Here is a 22,140-nt window from a genome sequence, read left to right as displayed (position 1 = left end):
GGATCCAAGTGTTTTTGAAGGGTATAAAGGGATTTATGCAAGTTTGGGCAGGGGGTTATTTTATTATTTTCCTTCATTTGTAACCTCCAGGAACCTTGGAGTTATTTTTTTTTAACAGACTTATCCCTTAATTTACACATAAAATAAATCTATCAAGGTGTGCCAACAGTCCTCCGAGAAACCTTCAGCTAATTCCGAATGCAGGAGCTAGATTACTGTCAGGAACCAGCAAAAAAAAAGTCATTTCTCCCCATAATAAAAATCTCTTCACTGGCTACCTGTATTCTGAATCTATTTTAAAGTCCTTCTCCTTACTTACAAAAAACTCAATGATCAATCTCCATCTTATAAGAAGGACTTTATAGTCTCATACTTTCCTGACAGAGTATTTCACTCTCAAAATGTTGGCTTGCTGGTGGTCCAAAGAGTGTTTGGGAGAAAATGGGAGGCAGAGACTTAAGCTGTCGGGCCCCTCCTGTGAGGAACCAGCTCCCACTTTGGGTTCAGGAGACAGACACTGTCTCTACCTTTAAAATTAGACTAAAAAAACTTTCCTCTTTGATAAGGCTCACAACAAGGCTCAAATCAGATCAATTCAAATTCATATCCTCCACCCAGCAGTACTGTTATATTCCTGGTCTCAAAAGATTATTGTGACAATTCTCATCTCCTTTTCTCTCTTCTCTCTTCTCTGTGAAATGTGATGGTTATTTTCTGCTCGGAATTGGTTTATTTCTAAGCTCTTTTTTTCCTTGTTGCTGCCAGTTTTGTGAGAAGCACTTTGAGCTACATGCCTGTTGGACAGGTGTTGACAAGTTAAATGAAAACTCACTCATGACTGTACTCTTTGACGTCATCAGTATTTCATTTTTATATAGAGAATATTTGAACAATATTATTCAGATATTGTATAATTTACAATTGATCATATTTCAAATCTATTTCTACATTCTATAATTTTATAGAAGTATATAGAAGTGAAATATGGTAATTCATTGGATGTAAAACTATAATTTGATCGCTGAAAAATTAAGCAAACCAAGGAAATAGAAGAAAAAGAAAACACAGAAGCTGCTAAATACAAAAAAATGTGAGTTTTTGTCTCATAATAGCACTAACTACAACAACGATAGTAAATAATGTGATTTTATTTTGACAGCGGCTTGAACAGCTCTTCCGGTTGTCTTGTGGAATGGAACAGCGCAGGCAGCGGTCTTTAAGCGAGCCGATGTGCCCGCAGGGTTCGTGCCTTCGTGCTGTTCTCTCTTCTCTGGCTGTTGAACGAGGCTCCGGCTTGGCGTCTGAACGGCCTCAGTCGCTGAGAACCGTTTGTGAAATGTGTCACCCGTGTACGGAGGAGGCGAGAGTCACCAGCTTTAATAAAAAAGGTGAGTGTCCGTGTGTAACTAGCTAACTATAAGTGATCCCAATGCCGCAACGCGTTAGCGTGCTATAGCGATGAGACATCGTTTCCCGTCCCCGCTCGGCGGGCTATTGTTGTGGGGGGAGACGGAAGGAAAGGTCGCTCTGTTGCCTGAAATGGATGAAATTTCTGTCCATCTCCATTACAGTAGGATTATTTATCACGAATTCATTTTAGCTAAAGGAATACTGTCACATAAACAGTTTAGAGCTGGAGGCCAGCAAGCTGTTATGGTGTTTCGACACAAACATTTATGATAAAGCCCCGAGATCATAAACAACAGATTAAAATACAGACTTTTGACATGCATTTAATCTGTTTCTTATGCTGTACTTCTTGGAAAAGCCACATGCTTTAATTTACAGTAAATATTCAATTAAATTGTTCAGGTAACAGATGCTGAATTGACTCTGGGTGCATCAAGAATGTTGTAATTAGACTTACATGCAGTGTCAGAGTGCTTTGCATGCAGGGGCCTGTTTAATGATACAGACATGAGATATTTTCCTGCAAATAGTACAAGTCCTTTCCTGTAAGGGGCATATCTGATGGTATAGACAGTGGCGGTTCTACATGGAATTACACCCGGGCGAGTCCTCCTCTGAGCGCCCCCCCCCAAGAAAAAAACTACATTCTGCGCAAACAGCAGTTTTTTTATTATAACAAAAGTAGAAATTTAACAAGAGCAGAGATACAATAATATAAAATAGTAAGAATTTAAATAAACATGCCCTTACTGCCTCACTTGCTAAATACCTGTCATTAGACGCCATATTAACCTTTCTTTCCGGGAGGAACAATTAGCTGCTTGGTTACTGCCTCGAATTCTATGCATGGCACGCTTAAAGTTATGACAGGTAAACTATACTTTGTCACAAAATAGAGTTGTAGCAAATGTTAAATGTTCGTCTTTGAAACTGCCTACAGAAGATATGAACATTCCGTTGGCTAATTACAGGGCCCAACGTTAACCCAAATGATGGAAATAAATAATAACTGAACTTGTAAAAGTTTTGTTGCAAAGCGCAATCTTATGGTGAAATTAGATCTTGTGTTTGTTGAATTAAAACCGGATTATTGTTGTATAAGTCAGTGTTTTTCAACCTTTTTTGGGCCAAGGTACATTTTTTTCATTGAAAAAAATCACGGGGCACACCACCACCCAAAAATGTTAAAAAAATGATCCTCTGTAGCCTATATTAACAATATAGTCATTATTATCAGTCACTACTAGAGCACAGACATTCGACAATGGCATATTATTTGCAGATTGCCATTGCGCTTTCAACCGTATCACCTAAGATACTCTATACAGTGGAAACCGCTTATAGTGGTCACGGATATAGTAATCAACCGCTTATATAGATCAAAAGGCTTATTTGTTTATAGTAATCAAGAAATCTGCTTATAATGTTAATTTTTGGCCATTTTATGAATGTAAACATGTGCGAAAATAATTTTAAAACTACGTGTAGCTATTTTATTTTTTACTCCCTTGATTCCTTTCTGGACGTCTGCTTCTGCCTCCAGTGTTGCCAGATTAGGTTGAGCAATTTCCGCCCAATCACATTCCAAAACCCGCACACTTCAGCAAAAAAACGCCCAACAATGTTTTTCACATGAAAACATTTAATATTTGAGTAATACTTAAATTCTGAAACATATTACTCATTAACCACATGACAAGTATCATTCACAGTGTTTTTTTTTTTTCGTTTTTTTTTTATATTAGTATAATGCAGGGAAGTGTTTAAGTGTTTAAGGCACATTCATATCATGGCCTACCTTCAGCATCAGCTGTTATGGCATCACGTAATTGTCTTTACGTGATAAACGTCAAACTTTTGAAGCTATAATTAGGTCTACATTATAATGCAGTTGTGTGTATCTGCATAGTATGATCGCTTAATCCAGAGAAAAGCAGACGGTTTTGCGCTACCGCTCAACGGGCTGCTGTGCGCGCTCCCGCGGCGGCAAATCAGATTCTGGCAGACAATCACTTTTTGGCACGACACCTGTACTCAACCACAGGGCCATATATGGCTCTGTTCAACCAGCTAAGGCATATCTGCCGCCTGCTGTGTACGTAGGCCCACACTGTATAGATTGATAGGTACACAATTTGATTTGTTTATTCACTTTTAACATTAACCTTTTATTCACTGAATAAAATGCATAACTGTTGTGAGAACAAAAATCCCCGCCCAAACGTGTTAAAAGCAGCCCAAATTGTATTTGCCCGCCGAAGGCATTTTCTGCCCGCCGGAGGCAGTCAAAAGACGCCCAATTGGGCGGCCACCCACCCAATCTGGCCCTCGCTAGCTAACGTAACGAGTTGACAGTTGCCAGCAAGCATGCGAATCATGGCTTAGCTAGCGAGGCAGAAGCAGACGTCCAGAAAGGAATCAAGGGAGTAAAAAATAAAATAGCCAAAAAAATAAAATAATACAAATTCGGTTTTAGTGATCAACCGCTTATAGTGTTCAAATTGGCTCTGGACCAACGTGATCACTATAAGCGGTTTCCACTGTATAGCCTACCGTCTGTGGTATCACCACTGTATAAAAAAATAAAAAAATAAACGACGGCCCGCCAGGCTTATAATACACTGGGGGAAACCGTGAACTAGGTGAAATTGGATAATTTCCAGCGGCACACCTGATGATCTCTCACGGCACAGTGGTTGAAAAACACTAGTATAAGCATAGCCAGCATCATAGCAAGAAGGCTAACAAACGTAAGACTTAACATTAATAATTAACATTAGCACTTCATTCATGACATGGATACCGTAATCATACAGAGAGAACATAGTGGCTTACCTTGTTGTTTTGAACGTTTCTCCTCTGCTTTTGCCTTTTCCTATCCATTCTTGCTTATTTGTCACTCGACATTGACATTGACAAGTGACAAGTGACTTCTGGACGAGTGACAGTCTGTCACTCGTCCAGAAGTCAAGACTAAACCAATTCACCTTGCCATTGGTGACCACAGAATCGTTCTACATATTTGTATGAGCCAGCCATTTCACACAATTCAGAAAAACTAAAACGTGTAGGGATTATAGGTCTGTTTGTAATTATAATATTATGAATGTGCGTTATTTGGAAGAAAGTCAAGGTGTGACTGACTTTAACTCACTAATTTCATTAGGGCATTCATATACAGTTGATCCCCCGTCCCCCCCCTTTGCCCATTTCATTTGGGTGACCCAGAGAACTTTCCCCCACACCCCCTCCCCCCTTCTCTCACAGCATCTGTGCACGGCACCTTCTTAAGCCTGATTCTTACTCGGCGCAACTGTTCTGGCTCGAGAACCATTAATGACGTCATCGAAAGCGCCAGCCCCTTCACAGGTCCTTCAGCTCATAAGCGCAGTTTGCGCCGAGTATGCGTCACATTTGCAGTTCTCTCCAGACCAGCGGGCGTCACTGTTGAGAAAACAAGCTGAAGAACCGGACGAAGAAAAGCATACGAAGAAAGCATACACAATGCCACCTGTGGTGTCACGTCAGCAGAGGCTGGCACATCTGATGTGGATGCGGAATGAATTTACTCTGGGTGTAGAACTATATATGTATCTCAGAGCTAAGCGGCTGCGGCAAAAACAGAAGAGAAGGTGGAATGTACGTCCTTTGCAACAAGACGAACTTTGTCAAACGTTGTGAAACGTTGTCCTTTGGGACAACGTTGTCCCAGTGTAACTTCATAGACGTGTCGTACAGATGTTTGTAGAGGCGCACCCTCTCGGTCACCGCGGTCTCTGCAGTGTTCATGTTTCCTTTCTCTTGGTCAGCTGTTTCCGGTTGAGCTCGCGCGAAGTCAGAAAAAAAGTTGTGTGCGCGCCCTTGCGACGCGCGAGGATTTTTTAGCTTGCGACGGGGGGCGTGGTGGAATTTTGGGTCACGTGACCGTTTGCGCCATTTGCGACCAGCTAGTAAGAATGGGTCAAAGCGAGGTTGCGCCGAGTAAGAATCAGGCTTTAGCAAGCAGGGGCGCCTGCAGCCACAGGGGGCGCTAATTTGGCAATTTCCCACACAGTGATATGATAGATAATTATTATTATTATTTTTTTTTTAAGCGCTCTTGCCGCCCCCCACGTCTCATGAAAAAGTGCCGCCCCGGGCGGCTGCCCACTTCGCCCATGCCTAAAACCGCCAGTGGGTATAGATCGTGACTTGAGTATATTGCTGAAAATCAGAGGTGGAATGTAACGAAGTATTTTTACTTCGTTACTGTACTTAAGTAGTTTTTTCTGGAATTTGTACTTACTTAAAGGGGAAGTTCGCCATTTTGCACATTAAGCCCTGTTTTTAGGTAGTCTGGGGTGAATTATAGATGTTCTGATCACAATTTGGACATTTGGTGCTGAACGGAGCATTTAGGTATCCACTGCTGCAGCCCACCCACCTTTGCATTGAGTCAATGACCACTCAAGCAAACAATCATAAAACGACATTAAACTTTCGTTTGCAGAGACATGAAACTCACCGTGTGGTCTGTGGTGGACAGCGATACGTTGGCTCGAAAATCACCGCGAAATACGCTTCCAGAGAAGTTGTATTACCCTTATTGTCCGTCTTCATTGATTTGTATTGTACACAAACAACGCACTATCGCCACCTAGTGGCTGGATGTCTTGCTGCTGCTATTCAACGGTGTCCGGAAAAATAGGTCCACCAAATGCTAAAACAACTGTTAGAAGGCACATTTCGCTGCGATTTTCGGGTCAATTTCGGGTCAATTTATCGAAATTGACCCGAAATTGACCCGAAAATCGCAGCTAAATGTGCCAGACTACCTAAAAACAGGGCTTAATGTGCAAAATGGCGAACTTCCCCTTTAAGTAAAAATAAAAATGCAGACTTTTACTTTTAAGGCTGAGTTATACTTGTTTTAACTGCCCTTGCGCTTGCGCTTGCGTCTTGCGCGTATGTTAATGGCTCGAGACGTTTATACTTCATTTTGCTTTGCCGGCGCTTGCGTGTGCTGCGTGGCGATTCACCGCCAGGACAGTAGGTGGAGTAGCGGGTTTTTTCAATGACAAGCCTACTTTGGCAAGTCTCTCTTCCATAGATTCATGCTTCTTCTTCTTCTTGTAAATAGCCGGTATTTTGTCAGATTTTCAACACCTCGGGGGTAAAAACGACTACTTTCTCGCCTGAAAATTTTTCAAATGTTGCTAAAGTTATATATTTACAGAGTTTAGCCTATAGCTTAAGGGAAATCAACTTTTCAGGCCGGCTGATTTCGGCTCGGGCAGGAGTGAAGTGCACTGTGTGTAAACGCTCTGCATACTGTCAGATCGATCAAGTAGTAGGCGGTTTCGACCACAGCCAGTGGCTTGCGCTTGCGTCTTGCGTGAAGTTTAGAAAATTGAGGTGACACACGCAAGCACGCAAGGGGGGGCTTGCAACCGCCCAAGGGCTTGCGTTGCGGCTTGTGTCTTGCGTTGCGTCTTGCGTTACCGACTATAAACCAGGCTTTACTCCGTTACATTTTGTGACAACTATCTGTACTTTCTACTTCTTACATTTCTGGAACTGACGTCGTTACTCGTTACATTTAGTCTGAAAATAGTAGTTGCAGAGCCGGCCAAAGCCTCCATGGGGCCCTAATCAAAATTAGATTTTGGGGCCCTCTATTTCTGCCAATAATATTGATTGTTGATCATTCACACACCTACTACAGTATAAATTTAATGCGTCTGACATGTCTTTACACATTTAAGGGGGTGGCCTAGGTAATAACACAAATAATACCAATGCAACCATACAAATAATACCAATGAATGACGATGAATGATGTTCAGGGTGCCACATATGGTTTTTAATCTCAAAATGTAGCACATTCAGCTACAAGAGCGGCCTGGGGTTGATTTTCACAACATTCCAAGTGATAAAGCATTGCGTTTACTGTAAAAGTGTCATCTGGTTTCCAAAAACTGCAACAGCAATGTGCAAAAAATTGTAGTGCATAGGCCTACATCAGCAGCAGCACTAAAAATTTTTACTTTATTTTATTTTATTTTTACAATAATATATATTTGATCATACAGAAAGCATCACTCATACATGCAAAAAAATGTTATTGCTCTTGGGGGCCCCCTACTGGCCGCGGGGCCCTAAGCAGGCGCTTAGTTCGCTTATGCCTTGGGCCGGCTCTGAGTAGTTGTTAGAGGAGGGTACTGCATTAAAAAGTGTGTGTTCCTGTTGTGTTGCGTGGATATTTGCTGTCGTCATTGCTACTGTACATTTCAACCAATCAGGTAACTATCTGATGAGTCACAACCCGCCCACTCAAAGCACCCAAGAATGCAAAGCATTTGCATGAATAATATTCAGAAGAAGAACAATGGACGCGAACGCAGGTGACCGTGACCATGGCCTGTGGCCATACCTTGACAAAATATTCAAGTTTAAAAAATTTAAAGACAATTCTATTATTTTTAACTGCGTGCCATGCAGCCCGAAGACGAAGGAGGTGATGGCGTTCAGGAACTCGCCATCAAATTTGAAAAAGCATCTTGAGGTAAGGCTAACTGTATGCTTCGCCGTTATGTCAAATGCTATGTGCAGACTTGATGCTGGTTTATTAGCTATGCTAACTGGAGTGTAGTTAAAACAGGCTCAACAGGTGCGGTCGAGTAGCCCACTATTTTAAAATAACATTCAGATTTGATTTTGCAAAGGTAGAATCTGTTTCAACTACATTAAGTCATATAGACATCTAGCTGAACTCCAGAACTCCGCTACGTTTCCTCAATGTCTTTTTTGTCGAACTAGTTGTTAAAGGGTTTTGTTCACGTGTGGCACTGTGGCAGCTAGTGCTAGTCTAGCTCACAGCCGTTTGGAATCATCATGGAAGCATGTTCCACGCTCGCAGTTGAAACTCCGCTGTGTTCAAATGTGCCATCATATATAGTTCTAATCTCCCTCGCCTACCAACTACGCATAGGGGTGTGAGGAAATGATCATACGAGTCCGCATGTGCTGCTAACCAAAAGTATATGCATACGGTAATCATTATGACATTGCTGGGATTTTCTTTAGAATTAGCGTAAATGACTAATTTCAGTCATGCCATCCCTAGCTTAGTTTGTGGGGTTCGCAAACTCGTGTCTCTTACCGCCACACAAGCGCGAAACTGCCTGTGATGGTCATAAATGTTTTCCGTGGTGGGCAACATGAATTTTCTTGGTGCATTTGAGGATTTTGTGTCATGTTGTCATTTTTTTTTATTCCACAGTTAATGCATTCACCTTCATATGTATCTATAAAATTGCCATTTTATCAAAGCTGGAAAATAAATTACACTAATATTATCTTACAGTAATAATCATGTCGTGAAAACAGTATTTGGTACTTTTGCATCCATGCAAATGTATTACATTCTTAATTGACTGCTATTGCTGTGCTTTAGTGGTAATATCACATTACTGATAATGTTATTGTCTTTTGTTATAGAGAAAACACAGATCTCTACTCCCCGAATACATGGAGGCAACACGGAGAAGACATGCAGAACCCTCTGGGGTTGAGGGCTCCACAAAGCAGAGGAGACTGGAGGACACGAAACCCTCACAGAAGGCGATGGACCTTGCCGTAGTACAGTTCATAGTGGATGGTTTGCACTCCTTTGGAGTGGTTGAGCAACCAGCATTCATGAACCCTGTTGAGAACCCCCCCCCTCAAACTACACTGTAATGTCCCGCACAAGGAATGTGAATGGTGTTCCTTTCCAATACAGTTTTTGATAATTCAGCATGTGTCTTTTTTTAATCTTATTTACTTCTCTTACTCTTGCACCACGTAAAACACCAACATAGACACAGATAGTTTCTCTACTCAACATGCTACAGTATACATTAGGCCATATTTGTTGTACACGCTGCTGGATGTGGTAACAGAATGTTGTTGATAAAAAAAAATTAAGTCCTAGCACCTTTTATAAGTTGTTGTTTTCCTTTTACTGCTCTCAACAGAGCAGTGTTGGAGAATATGTTGGCAAGGAAATTACTTAATCCGTTAGTGGTAAACTAGTAAATGTGTTGTCATTCACAGAATTAGAAGTAGAACTATGCACTGTATTGCCAATCACACACAATATTGACACCAATCTTTCAGTACACATACTGTTTATTGCTGTGAGCATTTAGAAGTGACATTGGCAGGTCTGCGGTTATGTAATTAAGAACTATAATGGCACAGCCATGACATGGAGAAAGACAGCCCATTGCTCAGTACCCAGTACTTTTACTTTTGTACTCAAAAGTACATTTAAAATTTAGTACTTAGTAGTTTTACTTAAGTACATTTTTGGTGTACTACTTTTACTTTTACTTGAGTAAATATTTCGCAGGGTACTTCTACTTTTACTTAAGTACAAGACTTCAGTACTTCTTCCACCTCTGCTGAAAATATAACGTCACCATATGCTTCAGCTTTGTGGTAGTGAGTCACTCTGTTCTCAGATGCATATTGTCTTTCATATGTGCTTGAGTATGACAATATCACCGTTGTAGTCATGAAAAAGGAAAGAGCTTCAAATGTGTCAGAACCAGTTAAACCTGGTTAAACCACCGGCTTTGTCGCTCCACCTGTCTTGATGTCTCCAGTCAGGACAGCTTCGAAAAAGGTGCCTGGTCGGGTGGGATCTCAGGTTTTGGTCAAATGTGCCTTTGAGGCACTTTCATCTATTAAAATGATAATAACCTTGTTATTTGGGGGGAGGTTCTTTAAAACAATACGATTGGTGTTTTGTGAGCCAAGACAAAATGCCATAATACCGGATACTAGAAGAGGTCAAGCAGTCCTTTTTGACCATATCAATGCTTGTTGAAGCTTTAGAGATATTACACTTGTTTGATAAGATGTTCACATTATCCGACTGATGCTGAACTGCAAGGCGTTCGGAGCAAATGTCAGTTTTATGCAGCGGGTGACAGAAAGGTATGTTGGTTAATTCTACTTGGCGAGAGGAAATTTAGATGGAGGAAACTCCAGCGAAACTGAAACTGAGAAGCCATTGACGGACAGAACCCGTGGGGATTCTGCTCATTGTTTTTGTTGACTGATACTGCTTATCTGTTCCCACCACCATGTCAACATGATAACAATGGCCCGGTTTCTTTTTTTTTTTTTTAAAGAGGAATGAGGTTATTACATTAAAAAGTCTTGGAGAGAATGTTCTTAATTAAATGCTTTCACATACGTTTGTGGGCAGCCGGGTTTCTAGATTATGTCTGTAAAGTTCAGGTGAACACGTTTCCGAAGTTGTGTTGTTGGGAAAATATTGACAGTTGTCCTTAACTGTTCAAGCCTTGTATACATCGCTTGTATACAAAGCGATGTCTACATCCATCTATTTTCTAAACCACTTATCCCGTTTAGGGAAAAGTTGAGCATAATCCAACACGATTTGTGTGGGTGCACACTGTGGATAGGTAACATTTCCCCTCTTTTCTGGCATTAGCCATTCAGTTGGGTTAGGTGGGCAACACAGCAGATGCAAAGCCCAGCAAAGAGCTGGTCAAACAGGAGCTAATCTCAGGAGTCACTAGCACAGCAGACGGTGAGCTTCCCAGACGAGTGAGCCTCCGGCCCACCGTCGATTCTGGAAGCTCAAGCTCACAGGCTAGAACAAGCTAGCTCGTCACTGAAACTGCCAGCAGTTTGGCAGGTGCCTTGGCTCCACGCTCTGCCTCATGTCTGCTGTGTGCTGTTCTTGCATGGTTGAAAGCATAGAAAGTGAATCCCTTATTTTTGTAATACTCCCACGTGCCTAAGACTTTGTATAATTCCTTCTACCTTTTTGAGAATTGCTTTCTGGTTCAAAGATATGGCTGTCTGTTTTTTTTTTATTTCAAACTGAGCTTTATTGAACATAAAGCCATAACGCAGTCGATAAGTTTGGCTGATATGTATATATTTGGCTGATTCACCCCAATATTAACATGGGCCATTGCTTAGCAGAGACATGCTGCTGGCAGGTAGATGTCTGGGCTGGGTCAGATTAGCACGCTCCAATTTCCCAATTCACAGAATGAGGAAGAACATGTTGAGAATTTTAAAGGCATGTGACCTGCGCAGATACTTTTAAAGATATAATTAGGATGTACACAGATACGTTTTTAGAGGATTTATAACTACCACAGTGGGACTTTCTGTATTTTCTGAGCGATAGAAAGTCTTTAATTTCCATTTTGCTTCAGCTGGGATAAACGAGTGTCCTTCAGGGAAATTGATATTTTGTTCTGTAATATTCAGGCATTAGCAGTGGCCAAGTTCACCTGCAATGTCAGCCCATGTAGCAGAGCCTCATCGTCAAGGATCTCCAGCACAAAGACGGCTCTGTTTGAGCGACAAACTGGGTAGAAATGCACTGGGATCCGACTACAAACAGGAAACTAAGAGCAGAGTCACTGTAGAATGCAGTTTTAAATCCAGTTAAACGTTACGATATGACGGTATGTTTCTTTGGGCTGTTTATTATTGTGGGAGGGCTCCAGTTCATCAGAAAAGATATCCTCAATCTGCGGAGGGGTAGTTCAGGAAGTCTGTGAGTGTGATTCTTGGATATGATAAGATGGTCCTGCTCCTGTTTAAAGACTTTACGGGCTCTTTGTTTTGTTTACAGGATGATATTTTGTCTGGCATGGATCCCTGTAGTTATTGTTTCCTTGAACTTATCAGTGTGTTCCTGTGACAGGTGTAGCTGAAAATAAGGAGCATCTTGATTCAACACTCCCTGCCTTTTGTTTTGTTGTAGAAAATAATGAATGAGAGCAAATACTTCAGTGGGTTGTATTCGCATGACTCATTCCAGCATAAACATATTTAATGTATTTCATGTGGTTTAAAATGTAATGGAAATTCCAGTTGTGTCAAACATTGCCTGTTTTTTTTTTTCCTTTTGTTTTGATAACATGTGAATGATGACATTTAAGAGTTCTTTGCCCGGCTGGGGTCTCTGTGTGTTAAAGTGAGGCCTAACAGGGGAGGCCCACAGTGACTGCACTGCTGCTCTGGTTTGAACTGGATTAAACAATACTTTCTTGTGGCCACTTGACCAGCTATCCTTTTCAATCCTTTCCCTTTAGGGAGGGTCTAGGTTAAGTAAACGAAGGCAAGTCTTTTTTTTTTTTTTTTTTTTTTCTAACTCAAATTGTATTGACTCACTAAAACCTGTTGCATCACACGGGTTTACTGGTTACCATCGAACATAATGTTTCAAAATACAAAAAGAGTTGTAAGGAGAAGAAGAAGATAATCAAATTTTAATTTCAAGATCGTGTTTGTCCACCTTTGATTTTCATACCAGCAAGTTCTAGTGTTAACATTAACCTTTGACACGACCATATTTGATTTTTAGAAAAGAAAAAACTGCTTAGTTTGCTGTATTTTTTTGCATTTCTCGTACATTTTCTTTGTGAAACCTAGTTTTGGTTTTACAGATGTTCTCAAGCATAAATGGAGAGAGTTCTTTAAAAAAAAATGGTCAGCATTATATATATATATATATATATATATATATCTTTTTCTTCCAGAGAAGATCCAGTTAAAACGCGTGTGTTTTCAGTTTGCTATCCTCCGGTCTGGGCCTATACATCCTGATCGAGCTGCACCTAAGGGGGTGATATCTGAGCTTGAGTTCACGCTTCTTGCTGCTCGGTGATGAGACTTTTTCTACTTTGTACCATGACAAGTTTTGGACTGTCCTTAAATCATCTTTAAGAAAGTTTTGGCATTTTTGCCACATTAAACTTGATGAATATTTGAAAGTAATTAGAAAAATTAGAGAAGTATTTTATCATGTGAATAATCATGGGTCGTGCGCTCGCTAACCTTTCAAATTGAAACTAAACACATTCAGCTTGCTTTTGCAGGAGTTTAGAAAAAGCAGTAAATATTTACAATTCAGAGGTCAGAGAAGACATGTTTTTCCTCTTTACTTCCCTAAGCATCAAATGAAGAGAGTTGCAATAACATTATAAGGGAAATCACTAAATGTCCCCATATGGGAGGTTTAATTCTGTAATATTTTCAAAATGTTAAAGTGATACTCCGGAGTAGATTCAACCTGGGGTCATTTGAACCGTGATATCCAGCCAAGTAGCCCACCCGCAGTTTTTTCGATATTGGCTGAACATCAGCTGAGTTACTGAGTTATCCCGAATAGCTTCGTACAAGGGTTAATGGATCCTGGCAGTATCTCCAAAATTACCACACTAAAATCCCATGCCATGACACCAAACTTCTACAGTAGTACAAATATGGTCTGTACTCACAAAACGATGCATATGGAAGTTTGAAAATAGTCCAGGAGTTTATTATTATCAACACAAGCCTGATAGCTTTTCTGCTGCTAAAGCTGCGTCGACGTCACTTCAGGGAGCTGGGAGCTTCAAAGTAAGATGAGGGTTGATCTACTACTGTAGACAACAAAGTATATGCTATATTCTACATGTTTTTTTTATGAATTTTTATGTTGTAGAGTTGTGAAATTATTTTATCAATGAAGAAATTGAGCAGCCTTGCTTTGTTGTCTACAGTAGTAGATCAACCCTCATCTTACTTTGAAGCTCCCAGCTCCCTGAAGTGACGTCGACGCAGCTTTAGCTGCAGAGAAGCTATCAGGCTTGTGTTGATAATAATAAACTCCTGGACTATTTTCAAACTTCCAAATGCATCATTTGGTGAGTACAGACCATATTTGTACTACTGTAGAAGTTTGGTGTCATGGCATGTAATTTTGGAGATACGGACCAGGATCCATTAACCCTTGTACTAAGCTATTCGGGATAACTCAGTAACTCAGCTGATGTTCAGCCAATATCGAAAAAACTGCGGGTGGGCTACTTGGCTGGATATCACGGTTCAAATGACCCCAGGTTGAATCTACTCCGGAGTATCACTTTAAGGTTTTTCCCAACTGTAACATTGCCGAAATACAATAAATCATGTTTTGCCTTGTCATTTCACAAACTGATTCTCTTTTGTCTCTATTTTCTTTTAGATAAACCATCATGATTCCCATCACAGAGCTCCGGTACTTTGCTGACACTCAGCCAGCGTACCGCATCCTGAAGCCATGGTGGGACGTTTTCACCGACTACATCTCAATCGTCATGCTGATGATTTCAGTGTTCGGTGGGACGCTGCAGGTCACGCAGGACAAGATGATCTGCCTGCCTTGCAAGTGGGTCGTCAACAAGTCATGCGAGACCATGCCCGTCCCAAATTTGACCACCCCCTATGCACCGGAGCCCAAAGGCATTCAGTACGACCTCGACCGACATCAGTATAACTACGTCGATGCCGTCTGCTATGAGAACATACTGCACTGGTTTGCTAAATATTTCCCCTATCTGGTGCTGCTCCACACCCTCATCTTCCTGGCGTGCAGCAACTTCTGGTTCAAATTCCCCCGCACAAGCTCTAAACTGGAACATTTTGTCTCCATCCTACTCAAGTGCTTTGATTCCCCGTGGACAACAAGGGCTTTGTCTGAGACCGTGGTGGAGGAGAGGGACCCCAAACCTGTGGGGAAAATGAACGGTTCGATGGACAAGAAGGCCTCAAGCGTGAGCGAGGACGTTGAGGCCAGCGTGCCCATGCTCCAGCGAACCAAGTCCAGAATTGAACAGGGAATCGTGGACCGCTCTGAAACTGGGGTTTTAGATAAAAAGGAAGGGGAGCAGGCCAAGGCCCTTTTTGAGAAGGTGAAGAAATTTAGGATCCACGTTGAGGAAGGTGATATAGTGTACCGTCTTTACATACGTCAAACCATAATCAAGGTAATCAAGTTCATACTCATCATAAGCTACACGGCCTACTATGTAGGAAACATCAGGTTCAGTATAGAGTGCCAGGTGGACATTGAGAAACTTACAGGGTACAAACTGTTTCACTGTGCTCACCCGTTAGCAACTCTCTTCAAGATTTTAGCCTGTTTCTACATTAGCTTGGTGGTGGTTTACGGTCTCATCTGCATGTACACTCTCTGTTGGATGCTCAGCCGCTCCCTCAAACGATACTCCTTTGAATCCATCCGCGAGGAAAGCAGCTACAGCGATATCCCTGACTTGAAGAATGATTTTGCCTTCATGCTCCACATGATAGATCAGTATGACCCCCTCTACTCCAAGCGCTTTGCTGTATTTCTGTCGGAGGTTAGTGAGAACAAGCTGAGGCAGCTGAACCTGAACAACGAGTGGACATTGGAGAAGCTGAGGCAGCGTATCACCAAGAACTCCCAGGAAAAGCTGGAGCTGCACCTCTTCATGCTCAGTGGGATCCCAGACACCGTCTTCGATCTGGTGGAGCTCGAAGTGCTCAAGCTGGAGCTCATCCCAGATGTGACCATCCCACCAATCATCGCTCAGCTTTCCAACCTGAGGGAGATGTGGCTCTACCACACTCCCGCTAAAATTGAGGCTCCCGCTTTGGCTTTCTTACGAGAGAACCTGAAATCACTCCACATCAAGTTCACTGATATCAAGGAGATCCCACTGTGGATCTACAGCCTGAAGAACCTCAGTGAGCTGCACCTAACGGGGAACTTGAGCGCCGAGAACAATCGTTACATCGTCATCGATGGGCTCAGAGAGCTAAAAAGTCTCAAAGTGCTGCGTCTGAAAAGCAACCTGACGAAGCTTCCGCAGGTGGTGACTGATGTGGGCGTGCATCTTCAGAAGCTCTCCATCAATAATGAGGGCACCAAGCTGATGGTGCTCAACAGCCTGAAGAAAATGGTCAACCTGACCGAGCTCGAGCTTGTTCGCTGCGATCTCGAGCGCATCCCACACTCCATCTTTAGTTTGCACAACCTGCAGGAGATCGACCTCAAGGACAACAATCTCAAGACGATAGAGGAGATTATCAGCTTCCAGCACCTGCACCGCCTCGTGTGCCTGAAGCTCTGGTACAACCAGATCGCCTACATCCCCATTCAGATCGGAACGCTCACCAACATGGAGAGGCTGTATCTGAACAGAAACAAGATCGAGAAAATCCCCAGCCAGCTCTTCTTCTGCCGCAAGTTGCGTTTCTTAGACCTGAGCCACAACAATCTGACCAGCATCCACCCTGATGTGGGCTTCCTCCAGAACCTGCAGTACTTCGCCGTGACCGCAAACAGGGTAAGAGGCTCAAAGATCCAATTCGTCCAGAGCATGTTTAGGTGTTTAGTAAAAGTCCGTCTCGTTTTATGTTCCTGCGTCCATTCTTCGATGTTTCTATCGTGTAAGACTAAGATAATCTCAAAGGCCAGATAAGATGTTTTCAAAGGTCAGTACTCACGAGGCTGTGAAGTTCATTGCCAGGATTATAACTATGACTTTAAAGATAATGCTGTCACTGGGTTTCACAGTTATGTTCAGAAGAAGAACTTCTTGAAAATAGTGTTATAGAGTCTATGTGTATATATCTATATATTAAACTGTGGTTTCCCTCATTAGATATAAACTATGTTTTTGCTAATTTCAGGCCAAATAATATTTGAATAAAGCTTTGCAGAACATTTGTTATGCACAGTCTTACACATTTTGTCTCTCAGACCACATTGTTATTATAATATGACGCAGTCTTTGCCCTTTTTACCGTACAACTGCACAAATCCCCCCATACTTTGAGGAGAATGCGGATAAAACGCCTTTTTTTTTCTTCTTAGGGCAAAGGTTTCATTTAAAATGGTCCTGAACTCAAAAATCGGTCACGGTAGTAGTAGTTTATTTGATTTACAATCAAAGAATTTAATTGTTGGAGATGCAGCTTTGTTGAGAGGGGAAAAAAAAAAAAAAAAAAAAAATTCCAAACAAACAAGCAGAACATGTTCTTCTTTGTGCTTACAAGCATGCACACAACATCATGTGTTTTTAGTAAAGGTTACTATCGCTGCTTTATTTTACTGCCTTTGCTCGTGTGGCTGCGTGCTGAAAATAGCCTCCAGTGGGTTTGCAAGCAGCCCCAAATAGCTCAATTAAATGGGACTGTTGTGATGTCTCTCGTGTTTTTAAGGCCTTTGCGTTTTCAGCACTTTAATGATGCAAATGAGCTGTAAATATGAGTAACCTTAAATGTGTCTGTGCTTGAGTTCATTGGAAGCCATCTCTATGAAAATAGACTGGACTCAGTTTTTGATTTTATGCAAACGAGTTTGTGGAGCACCGAGAACGCGCACAAACATTACAAGTTGATACTTCTGATGCAGGTTTTAGCGTTTCCTTTTTTCTTGTGTTCTATACTTGTGCAGAGACTTCAAGCCTAAAGTTGCAGGTTGAGACATCTGCCCCCTTTACTTTGTCATCTGGACATATGGTTTAAGAAGTTAACAAGTCGGCCTTTATGTTCAGAGCCCTAATTATTCTGCCTTCTGTCCTCTCCTCTCCAGATTGAGACTTTGCCTCCGGAGCTGTTCCAGTGTAAGAAACTGCGTACTCTGAATTTGGGGAACAACTGCTTACAGACGCTGCCATCGCGCTTTGGAGAACTCACTGGGCTGACCCAGCTGGAGCTGAGAGGGAACCGCCTGGAGTGCCTCCCGGTGGAGCTCGGAGAGTGCCGGTTGTTGAAGAGGAGCGGCCTGGTGGTGGAGGAAGACCTGTTCAACACTCTGCCGTCAGAGGTCAAAGAGCAGCTTTGGAGGGCTGATAAGGAGCAAGCTTGAGCCAAACCGCTGTAGAAGAAAAAAAAACAAACAAACAAAGAAATTTGGATCAGAGGAACGGATGAGAGTTTTTTTCTTTCTTTTTTTTTTTCTTTTTAAAGCTAAGCTAACCGTAAGAGAAATGCAGCAGCCTTGACCATGTAGGCAAAAAAGAAAAAAAAAGAAGATGTCTGGACCAATAAGAGTAAGGATGTCAAAGACCTCCAAATATGTTTGGAAATAACTCTTCTTGATGCTTGTAAAGGACAAATGTCACGATCAAGCCCAGGGAGAGTCGGGTCAGAAATGTGGCTTTTCTGTGTTTCATCCGGATCGGAGTTCCAAGGATGCGGGCAGGTGATGCCAAACATGCATGCCACATTAGAGCAAACTTTGATATCGGAGAGAGCTAACAGCACAACCTAAGGTGCTCACGATCATTACTTTGCTGTGTACAGGATACATGCAAAAGTTTGCCTGCGTTTCTCTGGACTTGAGACCTCTGGTGAGTTTTTGCATATGTATTTGCAGTGTAGTCAGGCTCAACTATACGTACAGATGTTTCAAACAAACAATAGCCAATCTGTTGAGGCATGAGGATTTGGCCGTGCTGTTCTTAAGGCTCCCTTTGCGCTCGACTTGCTCGGAGGCATCTTTTTATTTGAACAGCGTGACTTTGATGGAGATTTTTAGAAATCATCCCACAGATGATCTCACAGCTTAGGCCTTAACTCCAAAAAAAAAAAAGAAAGAAAGAAAAAAGACTTGTGGAAACAACTTCAAAGACGAGCTGTCGAATTATTCAGTGAAAATAAATGGAAACTAAGCACCCAGCAGTTGTTAAATTATAACATCAGCCTGTGTGGCGGACTATTAACTGCTCGGGGAGCTGTGGTGGAGGAATCCACAATCATTCTTGGACTCTTAGTTTTGCATCACCAAACATCCTGTTTACTTCAGTATCTGACAGGCATTTGCTTCTTTTACTCCACTTCAAATCACACAACGCACATGTGTCTGTATAAGAGGGGCTTTGTCTCTTTGGAGTGCATGAAAAAGGAGAAGAATTTGTTTTGACGTACTTCAAGATACAACCAGGCATTGATATCATTTGGGCCTCGAAAGGCTCAATGCGTTACGCAGCCGTTTTTATATTAAGCATCTGAATTTTAAATGCAGTCGGATATCTTAAGTGACCTTTGTTCTTTTCAGAGCTTGTGCATTTTGCTTCACCGACTGAAGTGTAACCATATACTCATTCCCCGGCACACACAAAGTTAGCTCAAATTCATATATATATATATATATATATATATATATATATGTATATATATATATGTGTGTGTGTGTGCAGGCATGCACAAAGGTATTCATTCAGCAGAAAAAGATTCACATCAGTAAAACCAATCAAGGTACTTTTTTATTCTCCTTATGTTTTGAATCATGAGATCTGGAACCTATGTCGTCAGGCACTACCGGTCTGAAAAAGAGAAGCGTTGACTCAAGGGCCCAGTTGTTCTCGGATGAGCTCTTGAAGTGTATTTATCGTGCTTCCGAAGAAGGGAGTGCCCACTCGTCCCTGATGTGTTTATTCATTCACGAGGCAAAGGACGACAAACAGGAAATTACAGAGCGAAGGGAACTGGTTTGGACCGGCCTCCACGGGGGGAGCATTGCTTTGTCGAGAGAAGTCTGCAGATTATGTGATATCCATGCTCCAAACTAGTGCAACATGCTTTGTCTGCTTGAAACACTTTTCTTGTTAAGACCTGGGATTTAATGGCATCATTTGGATCAAATCTGCTATGTTTACTCCTGCCAGACATCTCTCGTTGCTAATATGGCCTTAGCTTTTACAAGCTATACCCCGTTAATGATCACAAACATCATCGGGGCCTTTTTTTTTTTTTTTCTTCTTGTGCTGTAAAATGTATAGCTCAAATATTTAATGTCTTTGTTTTAATGTGTATCGTGTGGTTTTATTCTTACCAGCTGGCTCCTTTCAATTTTTTTTTTTTTGCTTTTTAAGAGATTCAGAGGAAGCTCAGCGTCGCCATTCAGCTGCACTTTTGTTCGCAGTAAATTTTGTTTGACTGAGGCCTTAAGCTGCATGCAGATGTCCTTTCCAAAAGGACAACTGGGGAAGTCCTCTCACACCATTTTCAAATGCAGGAAAAGGAGCCTGAGCTTTAAATGTCCCGAACAGCAAGCGGATCAAAAGTTGGAAGCAAAGGTCAGAGCGCAGATGACGGGGTGCAAAGCAGTAAATGAAAGGAAACGTCGGATTCGCCAGAGAGTATTCAAATGTAAACAAACTAATTGCTAAAATGGTACTTCATCTTATTAAACCTGTGTTAGTTTGATGTTTGCAGTGCCAAGTAAACAGGTCTTTCAAAACACAACCTACGCAGTCCTTTAGGTGGTAACACAAAGCTTTACCACAAAGACTTTAATGCACCGTGGTTCTGTAACTGGCCACAGAAAGACGGGCCCAGCCTGCAGGACATCGTCTACATCACTGAAAAGGGAATTTGATATTGTAACACCAACCACTGTGGTGCAGTGCAGTTGCCAGTGAGCCTCCCTCCTGCGTCAGTGTCAGATTGAGAATCACCTTTATACGGGCAGCAGTTCTTGTGTTATCAACGGCGTTTGGACCTTAACATGCTGGTCGTGTCTTTAGAGTTTGGAAAGTCGCAACAAAAATGTGGATTTAGTTTCATTCTCATCCAAATTCCACTTTTGCTTGAGCGTTTATTGTTAATGTTGAGTTATGAAGTTGAGAGTGCCATGGAAAACTGATTCACACTATTTCAGAATAGCTGAATTTGCCAAAATTCCTTCTTCCATATGGATGTGTGAGTGTGGATGATCTCGTAGGACGCCTGCAATCAGGTCTCTGTCCGTCCCACATGTGTACGTGAAGGACGTGCGCTAATGTTTTCCCCAAAAGTTTTTATTTTTTTCCTGTCCTCCAGAGCCATGACTCAGCTACAGAGTCCACCACTTCCCTCTGAGTCATGCGTTTCACTTCCAGCCCACTCCCTTTCCCCCGTGTCAGCGTTAGCGGATCAGCTCAAGGTCTGTGCTAAGGTCAGTCAGATGTTTGTGGAAAACCAAAAGGAGGAAGTTGTAACGACACCCTGCTTGGTTCCAAGAAAACTCGAGCACTTTTATTTAACTTGCACCACACAAAAAGCGTCCTGTTTTCGTGTTGACACGTTGGCTTTAAAGATGTGCTGAAATGTAGGTTTTTATTTCAGCAGAACATCAGACAACGTGTTCTGTATGCGTGTCATGTATGCCTTAAGTCGTGTCATTTGTCTTAAACTATGATTGTGTTTTTTTTTTTATTTAATTTTGTTTTGGTTTATTTTATTGCACCAAATGTACCGGTTTGAGCAAACTGGTACATTTGGTCCACAGAAGGTTTCAGAGCAGACTGAACGGGTGGTCTGCTGACACAACTGAACAGAGAAGGTTGAGAAGGTTACAATTTCATTTTAATCGCCTAAAATCTCAGTATTGGTAAAATGACTGAACTGCCATGTTTTAATCTATGTATAAAGCTTCTTTTTTTTTTTTAAATACACTATTATATCCACTGTGTACAATGAATCTGTCTCTGTATTCTGATGCCTGTAAGAGACTTATAAAAGCAAATTGATGCTTTTTTTTTTTTAATCATATCCACGTTTCTTTTTGAGGCATGAGTTTGTTGATGCTGAACTTGTGTGCACTATAGCCATGCAGAAGTCCACCCACTTAACCCCCAGCGCAATCTCCTTGAATATAAACTGTAAAGCGAATGGGCAGACTCGTGTCAACCAGCTCTGTCCGTGTTACAGGTGGACAAAAAAATACCTTTATTAATGAATTCTTGCCAAGTGAACTGAACACTGGCTTTTTAAGCATCTGTCATAGTGGAACTTGGATTTCTGAATGTTAAGATCATACTTTTGTACCATTCTGACACATGATAATAAAATTAACACGAAACACTAAGTCCTGCTGTTGAGTTTGTTGATTATTCATCCGTAGCTGGTTCAGCCTTCAGAGGGAAGTCTTGT

At 41.7% G+C, this 22,140-nt stretch overlaps 1 protein-coding gene across 3 annotated transcripts; it reads left to right on the top strand.

The window, feature by feature from the left end:
* The first annotated feature begins 1,184 nt into the window (after window positions 1-1,184).
* lrrc8aa (leucine rich repeat containing 8 VRAC subunit Aa) lies at window positions 1,185-22,075 on the top strand. 3 transcript variants are annotated; one of them, XM_075455918.1, is made up of 5 exons: window positions 1,185-1,388; window positions 7,891-7,954; window positions 8,890-13,095; window positions 14,441-16,565; window positions 17,816-22,075. In XM_075455918.1, exons 4-5 carry the CDS (start codon window positions 14,451-14,453, stop codon window positions 18,089-18,091), a joined length of 2,391 nt encoding a protein of 796 aa, XP_075312033.1. In that variant the 5' UTR covers window positions 1,185-1,388; window positions 7,891-7,954; window positions 8,890-13,095; window positions 14,441-14,450; the 3' UTR covers window positions 18,092-22,075. The 3 variants fall into 3 exon arrangements, with proteins under 3 accessions (XP_075312033.1, XP_075312031.1, XP_075312032.1); XM_075455916.1 differs by lacking the exon at window positions 7,891-7,954; XM_075455917.1 differs by lacking the exons at window positions 7,891-7,954; window positions 8,890-13,095.
* Window positions 22,076-22,140: the final 65 nt, after the last annotated feature.

The sequence above is a fragment of the Odontesthes bonariensis genome, chromosome 22, assembly GCF_027942865.1.
Source record: "Odontesthes bonariensis isolate fOdoBon6 chromosome 22, fOdoBon6.hap1, whole genome shotgun sequence".
In the NCBI taxonomy this organism is placed as follows: Eukaryota; Metazoa; Chordata; class Actinopteri; order Atheriniformes; family Atherinopsidae; genus Odontesthes; species Odontesthes bonariensis.
This window is presented reverse-complemented; position numbering and strand designations above follow the sequence as displayed.